The sequence below is a fragment of the Porites lutea genome, chromosome 13 (genome assembly GCF_958299795.1).
Source record: "Porites lutea chromosome 13, jaPorLute2.1, whole genome shotgun sequence".
NCBI lineage: Eukaryota > Metazoa > Cnidaria > Anthozoa > Scleractinia > Poritidae > Porites > Porites lutea.
This window is the reverse complement of record NC_133213.1, coordinates 4,707,510-4,723,950: the sequence shown is the minus strand read 5'-3', so window position 1 is coordinate 4,723,950 and position 16,441 is coordinate 4,707,510. Positions and strand designations below refer to the sequence as shown.

Sequence of the window (16,441 nt, the reverse complement as noted above, 5' to 3'; positions counted from 1 at the left end):
GCTTCCTCGCCACTTTCATTTGCTTTTGTGTAACTGTCTTGTTTTATCGTTATTTGTGTTTTGTGGTAAATCAAATAAAGTTAATCAGTTAATCAGTTAATCATGATAAACAGATTCGTCTACTATCCTGGAAGGGTTATCCACCAAAATAGAGGGATGATCGCTGCAAAAGTATTGACTGCATTGATAAGAAATTTCGCCAATAAAGACTAAAAAAAAAAAAAACAAAAACAAAATATGTGGAGGTACAACTCGGTCATACCTTAATTTTTCGTCCTTGTTAATTCCCTTTATCTCATAAGTTCTATTACGTGTAATGATGTTAAAGCAGGAATTCTCTTTTTAACATTTAATTTAACATTTAATTTAACATTTAATGTTACGTTAACTTATTTGTCAGTAAAAGAGTATTTCAAGACTCTACTGTTATGTTTGTGAGCAAAATCCACGCGATCTAATCTGGCAAGAGGTATTCTCTATTGTTATTTTTTTTTTTTTTTTGTGCGTAGAATCTCGCCTATCTGCGCTGCAAGGAATCATCTAAACTTAGTCGCAAAAAACTTGTTCCGTCAATTAACATAATACACCTTGCAACGTCTACCTTACACAGTGCGACCTTGTAGCCTCAATATCAGGAACTCATTTAGTTAGATAAGGGAATTAAGAGGAGCCCTTATGCGCTTCTCTCCAACCAATGAACTGGACGACATTTATTTGGCTTCATCTTTTCCAGAGATACAGATTAGCTGAATTAACCTAGTGTGTGAATGTGTTCAGACAGTGTTATTAAAGGCAACATTCATATTTACTCAGACACCAACCCTCTTAAAGTCTTCGTCTTTCCGTGTTTGTTGTAATAAAGGATCTCACCGCTCTTCTTTGCTTTAAACCAGCGATACCTCCAACGCCTTCCCGTGGGTCCTCGCACACCCCGCTTCCATAAATAACCCCCGCACAAACGCATCTAATTAGGTAAAAACATGAGCCTCGGTTCAACATATTGCTTTAAAAAACAACAACAACAACATTACCAAAAAACGAACTGCACACTTAAGTAACGACTAATTCCTAACATACCTCGCCCGTCAAAATGGGCTGCCCGTTAAAATTGATACAACACTGAGAGAAAGAATCACTCTCGTCTAAATTCCCTACAGACCATCAACACAAGAGCATATTTTTCCACTAATATCATAGGTGACGAATTACTCCTTAATTTTGGCGCGAAATTTCAGCGTTAATTTGTAATTTCACATGTGAAATTACAAAATTGCCATGGCAACCCTTCCGTACGTCTCAGTGTCAAGATGGCGACGAAGTTTTAAAATTCCGTGAATGAAGATGCCAGGGCACAAAAAGACGCTTTAGAAAACCTGAACACATAAAAGAACATCAAGAAGGATTCTAACAGGTATTTTGCTGAAAAAGTCTGAAAAAGTCTGAACTTTATAAGCCAAATTTAAGGTCTAAACATTTGAGAGAGTGGAGTTCTCGATCAATACGATCCTAGCAATCTTGGATTTTTGACATGTTTATCCAACGTAATTCGTCACCCATGATATTAATAGGTAATCAAATTGTATACTCGTGAAATTAGGGAATAATTTCACTTGCGTTTTGTCCACATCCTAATAATTTCCCGAGCCTTTTTTAGGATTTGGACAAAACGCGCGTGAAATTATTCCCTAATTTCACTCGTCACCATTTGATTACACATACTAAGTATTTAAAAACGCGGAAAAACCTTTTGCGCTCACCTCAAGAGCTTCCGAAGCGATCATTTTTTCCATCTCTGATTGTGCCTTTTCGAGCCAAAAGAAGAAAATAAAAAAAATTTATAATATTTCCACAGTTCCCAGTGGTTATTTTAATAGTGCAACCAGTATTTGAGAACAGATCTTTCTTGACTAGGAGGTGCGAAATCAGGTTAAAATCGCAATAAATGGTACGTTTTTGTGCTTGACATGTAAAATAATACAGAAATAAGAACTTTATACCACAAGTTTTACTTTTATTGTTAAAAAAAAGTTGAAAAAACGTGCATTTTCTCTCAAAAATGGCTTGACCACCTGCTACTTATAACGTCATATCTTGTAACCATGGTAACTGGCAATCAATTCAATTGTCTTAAAATACCGGCAAGGGATAAACGAACCACTACCGAAAACATCAGGTGTTGCTGTTTTAATGTCTAAAAAAAACAAACGTTGAAAACCTCAGAGGGGGGTGGCAACCACTTCCCCTCCCCGCTTATAGGTCCAAGGGTTAAGTCTGTCATGTCACGTGGGATTGATAAACGAAGGCATTTCCTGGCAACTTGAAGCAACTTATCATCATCATCATCATCATCATCATCATCATCATCATCATCATTATCATTATCATCATCTGATCATCAACAACATCGTCATCATAATCATTATTATCATTATCATTATCATTATTTGCTACATGTGCCTTCAATCCTTCCACTTCAAGCTGTAGTTTTGATACTTCTGCCCTATACCCGTCTCTTTCCTCTTGGGCCTTGGAGACTTCTTCCGCCTTGTTAGACATTTGAAGTTGTAGTTGTCTGATTTTAGACTCAGCGGCAACCTTTTCACTTTGCAAGTCGTCAATTTCACCCAGAAGTTGCTGGTGCTTGGGGTCTTTTTTGAGCTGAGGAAATATAAAAAAAAATGCACACAATGGGCACTTATACCCCATTCTCCCTTTGCCACTAAAACAGCGGCAGGAAAGCTTGCACGCACGCAGGCTAAAGTAATAAGAATTGTCTTTTAAGACTTTTTTGAAAGGTAGAAAGTTCGTGACAGGGAAACATTCTTCCTTCACTTTGCTTTTGATTGGTAACGGTAAAAAGTTCAAGTTTTGCTGATTAATTTATCACCAATTAGAAGTATCATATATTTTCGGTCATGTAATGAATCCTATAAGCGTATGAAGTCTTCCGGCCATTTCAGAAAAATTTCAGAAAAATACCAAATTAAGAAAAATTACTATTTTGCTACAACCGTTCAGGTTCAGGTCAACACTAGACCGGACATACATGTAAGAGAGCGCCGGAAATCGAGTCTATTCTAGGTGACTTTAATATTACCTTCTTTCGCTTTCCAAAAAGCCTTTCTTTGAAACTTTTCGATTTGGGCTTGGTCGAAGCAGCAGAGGATGATTTTTTCTTCTTATTAGATACGTCTGTGTCTGAAAGGGTGAGCAGTGTTTGATATTATCAACAATTTTTGGTTGCTTTGTAGGGAGAGAGCAGTGGCAGATCCAGGGGAGGGATCCCCCCTTTAGTTTTAGACCAAACTGAGGCCCGAAAAAAAAGTGTTTTGAGACCGGGACCCCCCCCCCCCCCTCCCCCCCGTTCACTCTGGGTCTGGATGACCGGCCCCTCTTCCCTTATCTGAAGGTCTGGATCGATCACTGGAGATAAAGAATGCGAATTACTAACATGCCGCGTGGTGTAAAACTTCACAAATACGTGAGTTAGGCCTAGTAAAAAACCCTCTATCTTCCCGCCCGCCTCATTTATGTGGAGCTGTCTGATTTTTTGTTTTTTGCTGTCAATGATAATCATCACAGTGTGAGAAAGTATAAGAGGGTCTCAATGGGGTTAACCGATAGGCGTAAAACGGCCAAAAATTTAGTCGATAGCCGTAAAAATTGAAAAATTTTAACCGTTAGCCGTAAATAGAGTAAAAAAGAGTTAACCGTAAAAGAAACTGTTCCCTAGATTTGCTACTTTTAAGGGAGGAACTAAACTCATTTATGATTGCGTCTTTTATTTCCTCGCTAGTGTGACTCCGTACGCACGTTAGGCGAAGCGCCTTTTAGGTGTTGACCAAAACCTAGGCTCCATTTCCCCCACTCTCTCGGGGAACTAATTTTTCCATAGCGAAAGTGTGGCTTCTTACTAGGGATTAATATTTGTGATTTGCAGGAGGTCGTGCCTTCGAAACACTAATGAGACAACAAGCAGAGATGTCACTGTTTGTAAAACACGTTGCCGATAAACAGCATTTCCCTGTTTTTCTCAGACGCTACGGTACACATTTCCAGGCCTGGTCCCTCTACGGCGTCTTCCCAGGCAATCTCGGTCAAGGCATTTTGGTGGCGAACTCGCTCGGACCACGTGATCCGAAACGCATTAGCCGCGCGGAATAATGTGGCCTACGGACAAGTCAACGGCAGACAGTCGTTCTGTACAGTCCTTCGCTATCATTAAAAGCACTGGACATAGGAATTTTGTTATTGGCCGTTTTCTCCCTAGAGCTAGAAATGGATTATCCGTCTGAGACTAGTCTGTGTACAGTCACGCCCTCCCCAAAGACACCCCTTCTCCAATTTTTTTGGCTGTACACATGCCATCTGGAACGGATAATCCCGTCTTCAAACTGTCCGTCGTAATTGACGGATAAAGTCACACGGATTGTTCATTCAAAATTAAAACTATTCCATTTTCAAATTAAGAAGTATTACCTATCTGACGCGAATCATCAAACGGATAACCCGTCTCACACGAATAATCCGTCTCTAGTGTGAAAACGGCCATTTCTGTTATAATGAATGTCGCGCCCCGGCCTTGAGTTGGGCGTTTGCGTGCCCGCTTTTGCTTTTTCACAAGATTATTTTTAAATTGACTATTGACATTTCTATGTGTAAAATAATATGAGAAGTGAAATACTTTATAAAAATTATTTTTGATTTAAAGACACAAAAAATACAGGTTAATTAATATTTAACTTTTGAAACAAAAGAAGTTAATTTTTAACTTTTTGTTAACCGTAACTGAAAAAAATTAGCCGATAGCCGTAAAAGAGCCCAAATTTTAGCCGATAACCGTAAAAACCACCACCCCATTGAGACCCTCAAGATTGTCTCCACTAAAGAGTTTGTGGCACATCAAAGTAGTTGTCCCCCCTGCAGAGTTCCCAATCTTATCATAATGACTGTGCTATTTGAGTCCAAGCAGGGCACTGTCTTTGTCTCAGTGACTACCAATAGCTTATAAGTGAACAGAAATATTTTGCCTCGTATGTCATTATCATTATCATTGTCATTATCATCATCATCATCATCGTCATCATCATGATCATTATTATTAATATTATTATTATTATTATTATTATTATTATTATTAAAAATTGCAATTAAAATGTCCTATCTTGGTTTAACCTAAGACAGAATTTAAGTTAAGGAACTTATGTTTTACGACAAGGTTTTGTAAGCTGTTAAAAAATTAAAGACAAAGCTAGATCATACGTTAGCCGTTTAGCTTGCCTTACGGTTGCCTCTCGCTTCCCTCTTCTTCTTTACTTTCATCATCATAATCCTTATCGTGATCTTTGTCTCTTGAACTGTATTTTAGCCGTCGAGAACCCCTTGATCTTCTTCCTTCAGTTTCTTCATCGAAACAGAAAGAGCTTTGGTTTCTTTGAGCACTGTAAGAGAGAAAGTATCATGTACTTTTTCATCTCGTACACTTCGAATTCCCTCATGCATGCATGAGCGGAGCTGGGCTTCCATTTTCACGGACTCTATATAAAATGAACCCGTCCATCAAAACACTGTGACATTAAGCCTAGTCAGCGGGGGGCGGAGTTGCTTGCTCCGGGTTATGGACTCCAGACGAAATTAATTGTTTTATCTTTCATTCAAAATGTTTCAGATTTTACCTCCATCGATGCAAAGTTCCTGTCTTTATTTTTCTGTTTCTCAGGATGTGAAGAGATGTTTTGTCTAGGAGATATTCTTAAAATAGGAGTTATCACTTATTGAATGGTATTTTAGCGATCTTTTTAGGCAGTAGTTCGGCTATTTCTTCTTCACAAAACGTGTGAAATCCTCCGCTGTTCTCACTATCAAAACAACCGTCTTCCATATTTGGTCAGCGCTAGCTGGTATCAACAATTAGCTGGTAAATTTAAACCATGCAGTCAGTTGTTCGTTAAGCAAGCATGCAAGCATACGAAACAAGGTCTATTTCTTAACCCTTTCCTCAAAAACCTCTGCTTACACCCCTATAGAATTAGAAAATAATAGAATTCCTTTCTAGTGGTGAGAGGTAAACATGGAATTTTTAACTTGAAACCTAATAAGCCGAGTAGAAAGAACTCATGCTTTGTGTTTTAGTTAACTGCCAGCGACAAACAAGCTTAGCACAAGAGAAAGCCCGTAAATGTGACAATGAATGCTCTAACCAACGATTAATTAAAACGCAAGGACAGAAATTATCACACGCGGACATAATAATGTTATACAAAATCAGCAGAGGGTGGAGACAATTCAAATGAAGCTTGTACCTTACCATGTTACCGCTATAATCTTTAGCGATCTTCCTTCTTGAGTCTTCCAAAGCCTAAGTGAACAAGCAAATGAGTCTGAACATAGCAATATAGGACCGTGAATATGAAAGCTGGGGAAGCTAACCACAGATGATTGTGATCAACGGCGGCTGATGTTGGGAGCCCCCTGACCGTGCAAGTATGACCAAATGAATAATTAAAGGCTGTTTCTATTGGTCAGTCATAGTTCCGGGCTCATGCCAGTTGTTCGAAGTTTTAAAGGAACTGATTCACGATAATGCGCATGTGTGAGTTCTGACAGTAGCTGATTGTTTTTAAACCAATCGGAAGCGAGTTAGATGCACGCAAGTAAATTTACAAAATTCAAATTCATTGTTGGCGACGCGAGAGTATTTCCGGGCATTTGGTTTGATTTTATATATCCCCATAATTCATGTTTATTCTTTGCTACTCTTCAGATATATGTTGCGGCCGATAAGAATACGATTTACAGCCCTGTCCTGCTTTGAAACAAACATTTACCAACGTGTATATTTACGAGGTTGACCCACGCTAACAAAGCAGTCACCGATCGGCAAACAAAATTTGTAAACAAACATTTTATTACTGTTCTCTCAGTTCGCCTTATATAAACCCAGTAATACCTACAAATAGCGCCTTACCGGTGACAAAAACACTCAACGTATGAGTATAAAGATTATCCTTAATTGAGCATAAATTTCAATTGAACAAATTCATTCGCGTCGCATCGGGTCAGTGTTCCGCAAAACAAATGTTATCGAGTAGAACACATAAAGAAACTAGATTATAAACAGAATATTCAGGCAATAATTTATTTTAAAAAACATCAATACTTAATCATATACGATCATACAGCAAAGGTACAAGGAACATTTCAAGTGTATCAGATTGGTGAAGATCGCGCGGCCTGTTGCGGTATAACTACAGGTCGGAGTCAAAAATCAAATCAAAGTTGAACGAACTCATGCCTTTAACCACTTTCCAAGAGTCGTGTATTCTTTTCGTAAGCCACTCACTATTCCTAGAACCATACCAGATCGATCGGCTAAGCTTCTCTATCTTCAAAGACTCTTGAGAACGTCCTGTTGCCGGACGGCCACGATGCTCTTCTGAACCTCCATGATCAAAACATCTTCTTAAAAAGTTACCATTCAAACAACACAGCCACATGTTAGTCACCACTACCGAAGTATAACTAGGCTAGCCAAAGCGACGGATGTCGGAATAAAACAAATGATTTTACCGGTAATGGCGATTTCGAATTTGGTGTTGACCCAACAAATTTATTCTGAAGAGACAAACGGCGCGCATGCGCATAACCGTGATCGCGTCCCTTTAATCTCGGTGGGGTGTTGGCGGGGGGTTATTAGTTTAGTGCTAGCGCTAATTAAAGCGTTTCATCTACCTGTTTCACATACCTTGTTTAGAGCTAGCGCTTTGCACTCCTTTCAACTGCTGTAAATGCAAACGTTGGTGAAAACAGTTGTGTAGTTATGGTGAGTTATGAAAAGCTGTTATGAAACTTTAAAAGGGTTGAAGTAAATAGTCTTAACCAGTACCTGTGAAAGGTGTCTAGTTTTTTAAAGCGTTTCATCTACCTCCGTTTGTGCAATTCTAATAACCGTATTTAATTTCAGGTTGAAGAAAGAATGTCCCTCTGCAAAGCGCCCAACATCTTCTGTGCTCTCTTAAGTTTTTCCATGCATTAAAAGTTGCATGGAAGATGACGAGTGTCTTAGTTGCAACTACGACTTGGTATCTCAGTAATGGTACAAAAGCGTTGTTTGCACATGAATTATTCCATTTACACGGAGATGTTTTGACAGATCTTTATGAGTACTTTACCTCTATTTTTCGACATTAAAAGACCAACTTATGTTTCAAGGAAGAGATAAGAACAAACTTTGTTAGTATTAAAAAAAGCACTTTTGGATATTTAATCAAGGTGGTTCACAACCGCTTTCCAGAGTCTTTAAAAGATGGGACTGCGGCGACATCAATGAATTATTTTTACACAACACTGTTTTATTTTAATCTACAATAAAGGTACTAAATAAACGCCTATATTTTTTGTAAATCATTTTAAAAATTAACGCTTCAAAGAAAAGATGCTGAGGCTTTTCTCTGTCCCTTATTAGAGAGATAAAGATTCACGTTTACGCCAAACGGCAAACGTCAGATTCAAGTTGAGAATTTCTCAGAATAGATAATAATCAGATAGAAACTGCCCAGAATAATTCATATGTATAAAACTGGCGTGAAACTACTTAGTTTTTTAAGTTGAAGTAATAAACAGTTAACGACAATTAAGGGAAAAACTTGGTCACGTGGTACAAATTCACGTTTGCCGTTTGGCGTAAACATGAATCTTAATCTCTCTATCAATGATAACCACAATGAGGTTTCTAGTTATTATTTATTATAGATTTATAAGGGAAATGGGATCATTTGTTTCAATTGTCAGCAAATTCAGGATATTTAGTATTCACCAAATCAGTAAATAGCAATTTTCGCGCGTTTTGATTGGCTCCCGTAACTCGGAATATCCTTGGCTATTCACTGTTTTGCGACCGGAGCCAAGATGGCTTCTCGTTTCGAGACATTTTTCAAAGACGAAATTTGAGCGATGAATGATGTCGCCATACAAACAAATACCAAGAAAGCGACGAACTTTGGCTTGTTATTGTTTACTGGTAGGCAGAAAATTATTCTCATGCTGAATTTGCAACAAAATCGTAAAAATGCACTTGGCAAAATGCTCGAAATTTTTGTAAATTGTAAACAAAGTACCCACTAAGTGACGTTTTTAATTTACAAATGAGAAAAGTTACTTTTTACAGTTTCATCCTACTGATTTGGTAAATACTAAAACAACTATCCCCCTCGACACGCGTGAAAAACGCAGTGCGCATGCGTTCAAAATTATAGGCGATACCAAAACAAACTAGATTGCGGCCGCGAAATTCAAAAAAGTAAGCTCCACACACAAAAGATAAGCTTAGAATTTCACGAACACAAAGTTTATTAATTGCTTTAGTTTCTCTCTTTTGCACCACATACTTTCCTCCTTGCACCAAAGGCGAAAATCATGTTTGAAAGTCCACGCTCGCTCTGGCAGCACTTCGCCGTAGCCATTGTTGCTGTTTTGGTCATCATGTCGCTGAGCTCGGTCAATGCGAACAACGAAAACGACCAATGCATGCTAAGTGGAAAAACAAGGACGGAAAAACCTTGTACTGGACGACTTTACCAGTTAGTTAGTTAAGTTAGTTTAAGTAATTTTTTGTTGTGGTTAATACTAGAACCGGCTGCAAACCATTAAACATATCAAACATTCCTAAATGTTTTTCAATTTAAATGGGGAAGATTTTGCAAATTTTAATTATTGAAAATAGAGACCTTGCGCATGCGCAGACGTTTTGCACGCGTGCCATCCCCCTCAGGGTCGGTGAACAGCGCTAGATATATACCTCGACGCTTCGCGTTCCGGGTATTTCAACCACTATTCTTCGGGAGATATTCTTCAAATAGCTGTTATCATACGTTGAGTGTATTTTTGCAGGCTCCTGATTTTTGCTGTTCTTGCTATGTTCTAGGCAGAAGCTCGGTCAATGTCTCCTTAACCTTGAACGCAAGTAATTTTTAGCTATTTTCTCCAGCTCTTCCAATATCCGAACTCAAGCAGCCTCTTTCCCTTGACCCTTTCTTTCGGCCATAACCTGTTCTAATTACGCTATTTTAATGGATATCGCAAACGTCTTCCTAATTTGGTCAAGGGTAGCTGGGTATGAAGAATTAACCCAGGGGATTGGAGCGAATCAGCAAAGGAGAAATTGTTTTGAATGAGTGATAATCACGCTTGACCTCAATAACAATAAAATAACAGAAATAAAATACAAGTAAAATAACAGAAAGCATATGATATCTCACTGACTTGGTCAGCGCAGACTGGCCATGAAGAGTTAGCCCGGGATGCAAACCAGTAAAAAACGAAGAACGATTTTGAATGAATAATAAATACTTGTATTTTTAAAAACTATAAAGATGCCCTGTCCTTCTCCCCAAACTGGAGCATTTTCAGCAACTGACCAGGTCATTAATTGGCTCTACTCAAAGCCTGGGTCGCTAATAGAACAGCCACTGTTTGTATTTCCTCAGAGTTTTTCACTGCTTTCCATCTTTTTGATTTATCCAGTAAATCAAGTCTTTAATGGCTTTTATCCAACTATCAAGAGAAAACCATATTAAGCGTTTTCAGTGGTTACTACTTGTCTAAAGTTATAACAAATATATCCCAAAATCCGTTATCGAAGCTAGATGATTTAGCAGGAAAAAGAAGTCATGTGTGCCTGAGCGTATAGTCTAGGTCCAACCACCCCCCCCCCCCCCCCCCCCCCCACCATCTCAAGGTCTGGATCCGGCACTGCCCTCCTAAGAAAAATCCTGGATCCGCCCCTGTAGTCACACAGAACGTATCTATAGTGTTGACTAATAAACAGGTTTTGATCGAATTTTCTATTTTCTCTCATGCCACTCCGGAGATTCGTCTTCTATCCTTGAAGGGATATCCACCTAAATAGCAGGATGATCGCTGCAAAAATATTGACTGCATTAAAAAGAAATTTCGCCAATAAAGACTAAAAAACAGAAACAAACAAACAAAACCAAAACAAAGGTGTGGAGGTACAACTCGGCCATATACCTTAATTTTTCTTCCTTGTCAATTCCCCTTATCTCATAAGTTCTATCAGGTGTAATGATGTTAAAGCAGGAATTCTCTTCATTTTGTTCCGAATCTGGCAGATCGGTAACTTCAGTGATCATGCGAACATCTATGGATCTACAAACGTAAAAATACATTAGTCCATCTGATGTGGCGAATTTAACATTTAATGTTACGTCAACTCTGATTTGTCAGTAAAAGAGTATTTCATGACTGTACTGTTATGTTTGTGAACAAAATCCACGCGATCTAATCTGGCAAGAGGTATTCTCTATTGTTATTATTATTTTTTTTGTGGGTAGAATCTGGCCTATCTGCGCTGCAAGGAATCATCTAAAGTTAGTCGCGAAAAACTTGCTCCGTCAATTAACATAATACACCTTGCAACGTCTATCTTACACAGTGCGACCTTTTAGCCTCAGGATCAGGCACTCGTTTAGTTATATCAGGGAATTGAGAGGAGCTCTTATGCACTTCTCTCCAACTAACGGACTGGACGGCATTTATTTAGCTCCATCTTTTCCAGAGATACAAACTACGATAGCTGAATTAACCTAGTGTGTGAATGCGTTCAGACAGTGTTATTAGATCTTATTAAAGACAACAATTATATTTACTCAGATACCAACCCTCTTAAAGTCTTCGTCTTTCCGTGTCTCTTGTAATAACGGATCTCGCCGTTTTTCTTTGCTTTAAACCAGCGATACCTCCAATTCCTTCCCGTAGGTCCTCGCACGCCCCGCTTCCATAAATAACCTTCGCACAAACGCATCTAACTCGGTAAAAACATAAACCTTGGTTCAGTGTACTGCTCGATATTGAAAAAAACAACAACAACAACAAACTACACACATGACAAACGGCAACGGCGACGGCGACGGCGACGGCGACGGCGACGGCGACGGCAATGAGAACGGCAAAAACTCCACAACTCATTCCTAACATACCTGGCCAGTTAAAATTGAAACAACACGGGGGGAAAGGATCATGCGCTCACCTCAAGAGCTTCCGAAGCGATCATCTTTTCCATCTCCGATTGTGCCTTTTCGAGCTAAAAGAAGAAGATAATAAGGATAAATAATATTTCTACAGTTCCCAGTGGTTGTTTTAAAAGTGCAACCAGAATTTGAGAACAGACCTTTTGTTGATGAGGGAGCGGGGAGAGGGAAGATGGAGGGGGGAAAGCCTACATACGGTAAATTTCCCGTTAGTGGAAACATGAATACCACTGAGAAATTGGTTGGCGTTGAAGAACGGTTTTGGCGATAACAAGTATTATTAAAAACTGAATCATTGAGTAATAGAATTCTAGAGCTCTGATTTGCTTAGCCTTCATGGTAAATGAGCCATTATACCATGCTCTCCAAATATGGTAACTGTACACGTCTGCTTAAAACAAAAGACAAGCTGAAAATCGGTTGTTTTTACAAATAAAGGTCGCGAAGAATTCTCGATATTTTGTGGGCGTTTTTAATAAAACAATAGGCTGATTTAGCAACAGAACAGGAAAATCAGTTGACGACGGCGCGCGCAAATCAAACAACTGGCTTGACCAATGGCAGAGCGGCAAATTGGACACCGGAAGTCGTGTTTAGTCCTTTCCGCGCGCTTTCCCGTCGCCAACTGACGTTCCCGTCCTGTTGCTAAATCAGCCTAATTATTCAACTCGCGCTTGTTGGAAATGAGGTGATTATAGCCAATTCGTCGCTACGCGCCTCGTTGCCCCCTACCATCTCCTATCCAACGCGCACTCGTGGAATAATTGTTAATTAGAATACTTTCGTCGCATTCCGTAACGTTTTCAGGTTGACAAAGTACCTCAAAAAGTCCGCATAGTCTGTGCCCTATCCTATTTCTAAATACATGCAGTGTCCATATTCTTTCTTGTTAACTGTGTCTTTGATCCTTTTACCTCTAACTGTAATTTCGAGACTTCAGCCTTTAAATCGTCTCTTTCTTTGTGTGCCTTTTCCACTTCCGCTGCCTCGTTAGACATATCAAGTTGTAGCTGGTTAATTTTGGACTCAGCGACTGCTTTCTCGCTTTCCAAGGAGGTAATTTGGGCTAAAAGTCCCTGGTACTTTCGGTCTGGTTTGAGCTGAGTGAAATAAAATAACAAAAGTAGGCAAGATCAACAGTTTCCAGCACCGTACAAACGATTTATTGACGGATTCAAGCAAACCCAACTACGAGACTGGACAACTGACAATTTGACTAACAACAAACGACTGTTAAACTGTGACAATAGACGGATCGAAACGCACCAAAATGCAATGACATTTCGACTCGTCATAGAAACTAACAACACGGCTTAACTGACAGACAACCATTAAGATTGCGACTTAATTAATTGACCAACCAAGTCAATAAACAGAGTTTAATGCCATCAACTGACGTGATACAACTTACTTTGACTTTAAAAATGACCAACCCACAAGTTGTCGAAACGTCAGTCACTGTCAACAACAGTCCTATTCAGGACTACGTTCACCCGGACGATCGTGCTCAGCCGACTTATGAAATGACGCCTGGGTTCAAACCTTTCACAATATCTAATTGGGGCAGTAGCTGGCAAAAGGGGTAAGACAAGGCACTAGCTTGCCTCGTCTATAGATTTTCACTAGGCTAAAATTAGAGAAAAAATGGTTTAATTGGCAAAGTAATCCCTTATAGATGAATGAGATTGACTTTTCTGAAGAAACACCTTATGAAACATTCCAGAAACAGCGTTTCTAAATCCGTAGATTCCAAGTTTTCAGGGAGGAAGGAGTGAGGGAGACGTGCGTGCTCCCACACATCCCCCCCCCCCCTGCCCCCGCTACCCAATTGCGGCCTCGGTGATCGCAGATCTATGCCGAAGGTCCGGCCATGACATCGCAAGACCTTATGAAACATTCCGAGAACAGCGTTTTCGAGCTTCCACATTTCAAACTTTTCTGGGAGGATGGTAGGAAGGAGGCGTGCCCCAGATCTTACCACTGGCTCGCACCCTCGGCGATAGCAGATCGATCTTGTTTTACATGCACCTTTACCAAAAGTCTCGAAAAGGCCCTGCCTTGAACTATCAAAACGTCACGGGCCAGCTTGGGGTTTTTTATGTCTTCCGAGTTATCATACAAAACGATAGGCAAAAATTAAAAAGCAGATTGAAAATTGTATGATTTACAAAAGGGAACTTTGGATGACCTTTTTTCAAATCGGAGTCAAGTGCTAACACTTTAATTTCGCCAAATGAAAATGAAGTAGACTAATAATTTCAATAAATAGGTGGGTGTTGTTTTTGCGGGGTAGATCATTTTGTTGGTAACAGTAGAAGCGATTAAAATTTTATAAAGAATTAAAGATAACGAATATTGAGGGAGCAAATAGATTTGTGTCTTACTAAGGCTTGCCAGCGATTAAAATGAGTCTCTTTAATAAACCTTCAGTTTAGTGATCACATTGTAACGTAGTAATGAAGACTGAAAAAGAAAATGTGTCTTAATACGAATTTCACTAAATCAAAAAAGCTATTACTGATCGACTCTACCTTACCTTCTTAAACTTTCCAAAAAGCCTTTTTCCGAAACCTTTTGATTTGGACTTTGACGACGCAGCCGAAAGGGAATGGCCTTCTTTCTGTGCGCATTCGTCGTCTGAAAGTGAGTGGATAATGTTGAGATTAATTATCATACCTTACCATTGCTTACCGAGCATAGCTAGAGCCTAGTCGTATGTAACAATTACTTGGACGGTCATAAGTTCTTTTGACCTTCATATACGCAGCGGGTTAAGCTTACGTGTTGTTTCGTCTTCAGCAACATCACTCTCATCGTCATCGTCATCATCATTATCATCATCGTCGTCGTCGTCGCCGTCGTCGTCGTCATCATCATTGCTTTCGTCATCATCATCATCATCATCATCATCATCATCATCATCATCATCATCATCATCATCATCATCATCATCGTCATCACTCTCGTAATCTTCCCCTCTATCACTTGCTCTGTGTTCCAGTCGTCGAGAAGAGCTTGATTTTCTTTCTTCATCACCATCGAGTTTACTGCTTTGGTCTTTAGAACCTGCATGACGACTGTAAGACAAAAAGCAACACAACATACAAGGCTATTAAGCTTACCTTCTGAAGCGATACATTCAAGGAATCGTATTTCAAAAAGGGTTTATCATATTGAGCCCGAAAATCGGGAAATTGGTCAGTCTTCCAAGAATTATAAAAACAATTAAACGAGCGCAGTGACGTCACCTTATGTCGACAGCCACTTTTTATGTTGGTTTAAACAGGGCGAAAAATTCAGTTTTCAAAATGGCGGACATGGGACAAGGGTTTTCGATGTTTTTGGCTTTTTTTACAATCTTTTTCTTGTTGTCAACCTTGACTTATAGCCTTTAAAAATGGCGTTGTAAGACAAAATGATATGACTTTAAACTGTAACCAAATACTCTGCTTGATTATCGACTCGTAACTAGTCATGATGCTTTACGGATATTAAAGAACGTAACTGTGAATGTCTTCCAAAACCTTAAATCACTTAAGAAACAAGGCATTTATAAAAGAAATCAGCGCTTATGAAACTTTATTTTAGCTGCAGAGTATTCATTTCTGGATTTGTGTTCAGTATAACGTTCTCTGCCAGAAGAAGTTTCATATTTGTGACTAAAAGCAAGCAAAGCAATTCAGTGATACACACTCATGAAGTAAACATGACAGCGAGGCCTAAGGGCCTACCGATTTCCTGCAAACTTCGATAAAAGTGAACAGGGCGGCGAAGACAAGAATGGATAGTGATTCAGAGATATAGAATTAGCCCGAAAAATATTCCTGGGGCAATTATAGTCTCTGAATGAACGTGCGTTGGAAAGTGAACAATGGAGAAACTAATCTTCGGCGAGGATCCTTCGGGAATACATGAAACGTCGTAAAAAAGGTAAGTGTGTATTATAGACAATAAACTGTAAATATTTAGCACTGCAGATGAATTACCTTGCCACGCTAGAGCTAAAAAGTGAAGCGATCTTCTTTCTTGAATCAGGCATAGCTACGTAAACAAACAATGGCGTCTGCATCAACAACCTAACGCAGCATTAGAAACAAAAATAGAAAAAAGAAAAACAGAACCAAAAAAAACTTAAACGCACCTCTAATTTGACAATTTTAGCTCGTGATCAAGGTATGCCCACTCACCCCCGTAAAATTTGTTTCCAAGATTTTTTACCAGAAGCAAAGAAAGTTTTGGTTTGATCCGATTCAAGTATGTGTGATGTTCATAATCACGAGAATAAATTTAGTAGGTCAGGTCAATTTCCGGGTAACTAGATACCGGGGGGCGAGGGTTGTGTTCAGCGGGGAGAATTGTGTCGGCTTCCGTTTTTCTGTACAGTTATTCTCCTT

The 16,441-nt window shown here is 39.2% G+C and overlaps 1 protein-coding gene and 1 long non-coding RNA gene across 2 annotated transcripts; both read right to left on the bottom strand.

Annotated features, from left to right (window-relative positions):
* Positions 1 to 541: 541 nt before the first annotated feature.
* On the bottom strand, positions 542 to 2,589 carry LOC140923737 (uncharacterized). The gene is made up of 3 exons (XR_012164184.1): positions 2,458 to 2,589; positions 1,758 to 1,802; positions 542 to 964 (listed from the first exon to the last, which is right to left on the bottom strand). It is a non-coding gene; the product is annotated as an uncharacterized lncRNA (long non-coding RNA).
* Positions 2,590 to 9,324: 6,735 nt separating this feature from the next.
* On the bottom strand, positions 9,325 to 16,318 carry LOC140923342 (uncharacterized). Its single transcript, XM_073373436.1, has 9 exons — positions 16,189 to 16,318; positions 16,034 to 16,088; positions 14,829 to 15,124; positions 14,584 to 14,684; positions 12,962 to 13,147; positions 12,047 to 12,100; positions 11,679 to 11,821; positions 11,029 to 11,166; positions 9,325 to 10,551 (listed from the first exon to the last, which is right to left on the bottom strand). Exons 2-9 carry the CDS (start codon positions 16,084 to 16,086, stop codon positions 10,491 to 10,493), a joined length of 1,032 nt encoding a protein of 343 aa, XP_073229537.1. The 5' UTR covers positions 16,087 to 16,088; positions 16,189 to 16,318; the 3' UTR covers positions 9,325 to 10,490.
* Positions 16,319 to 16,441: the final 123 nt, after the last annotated feature.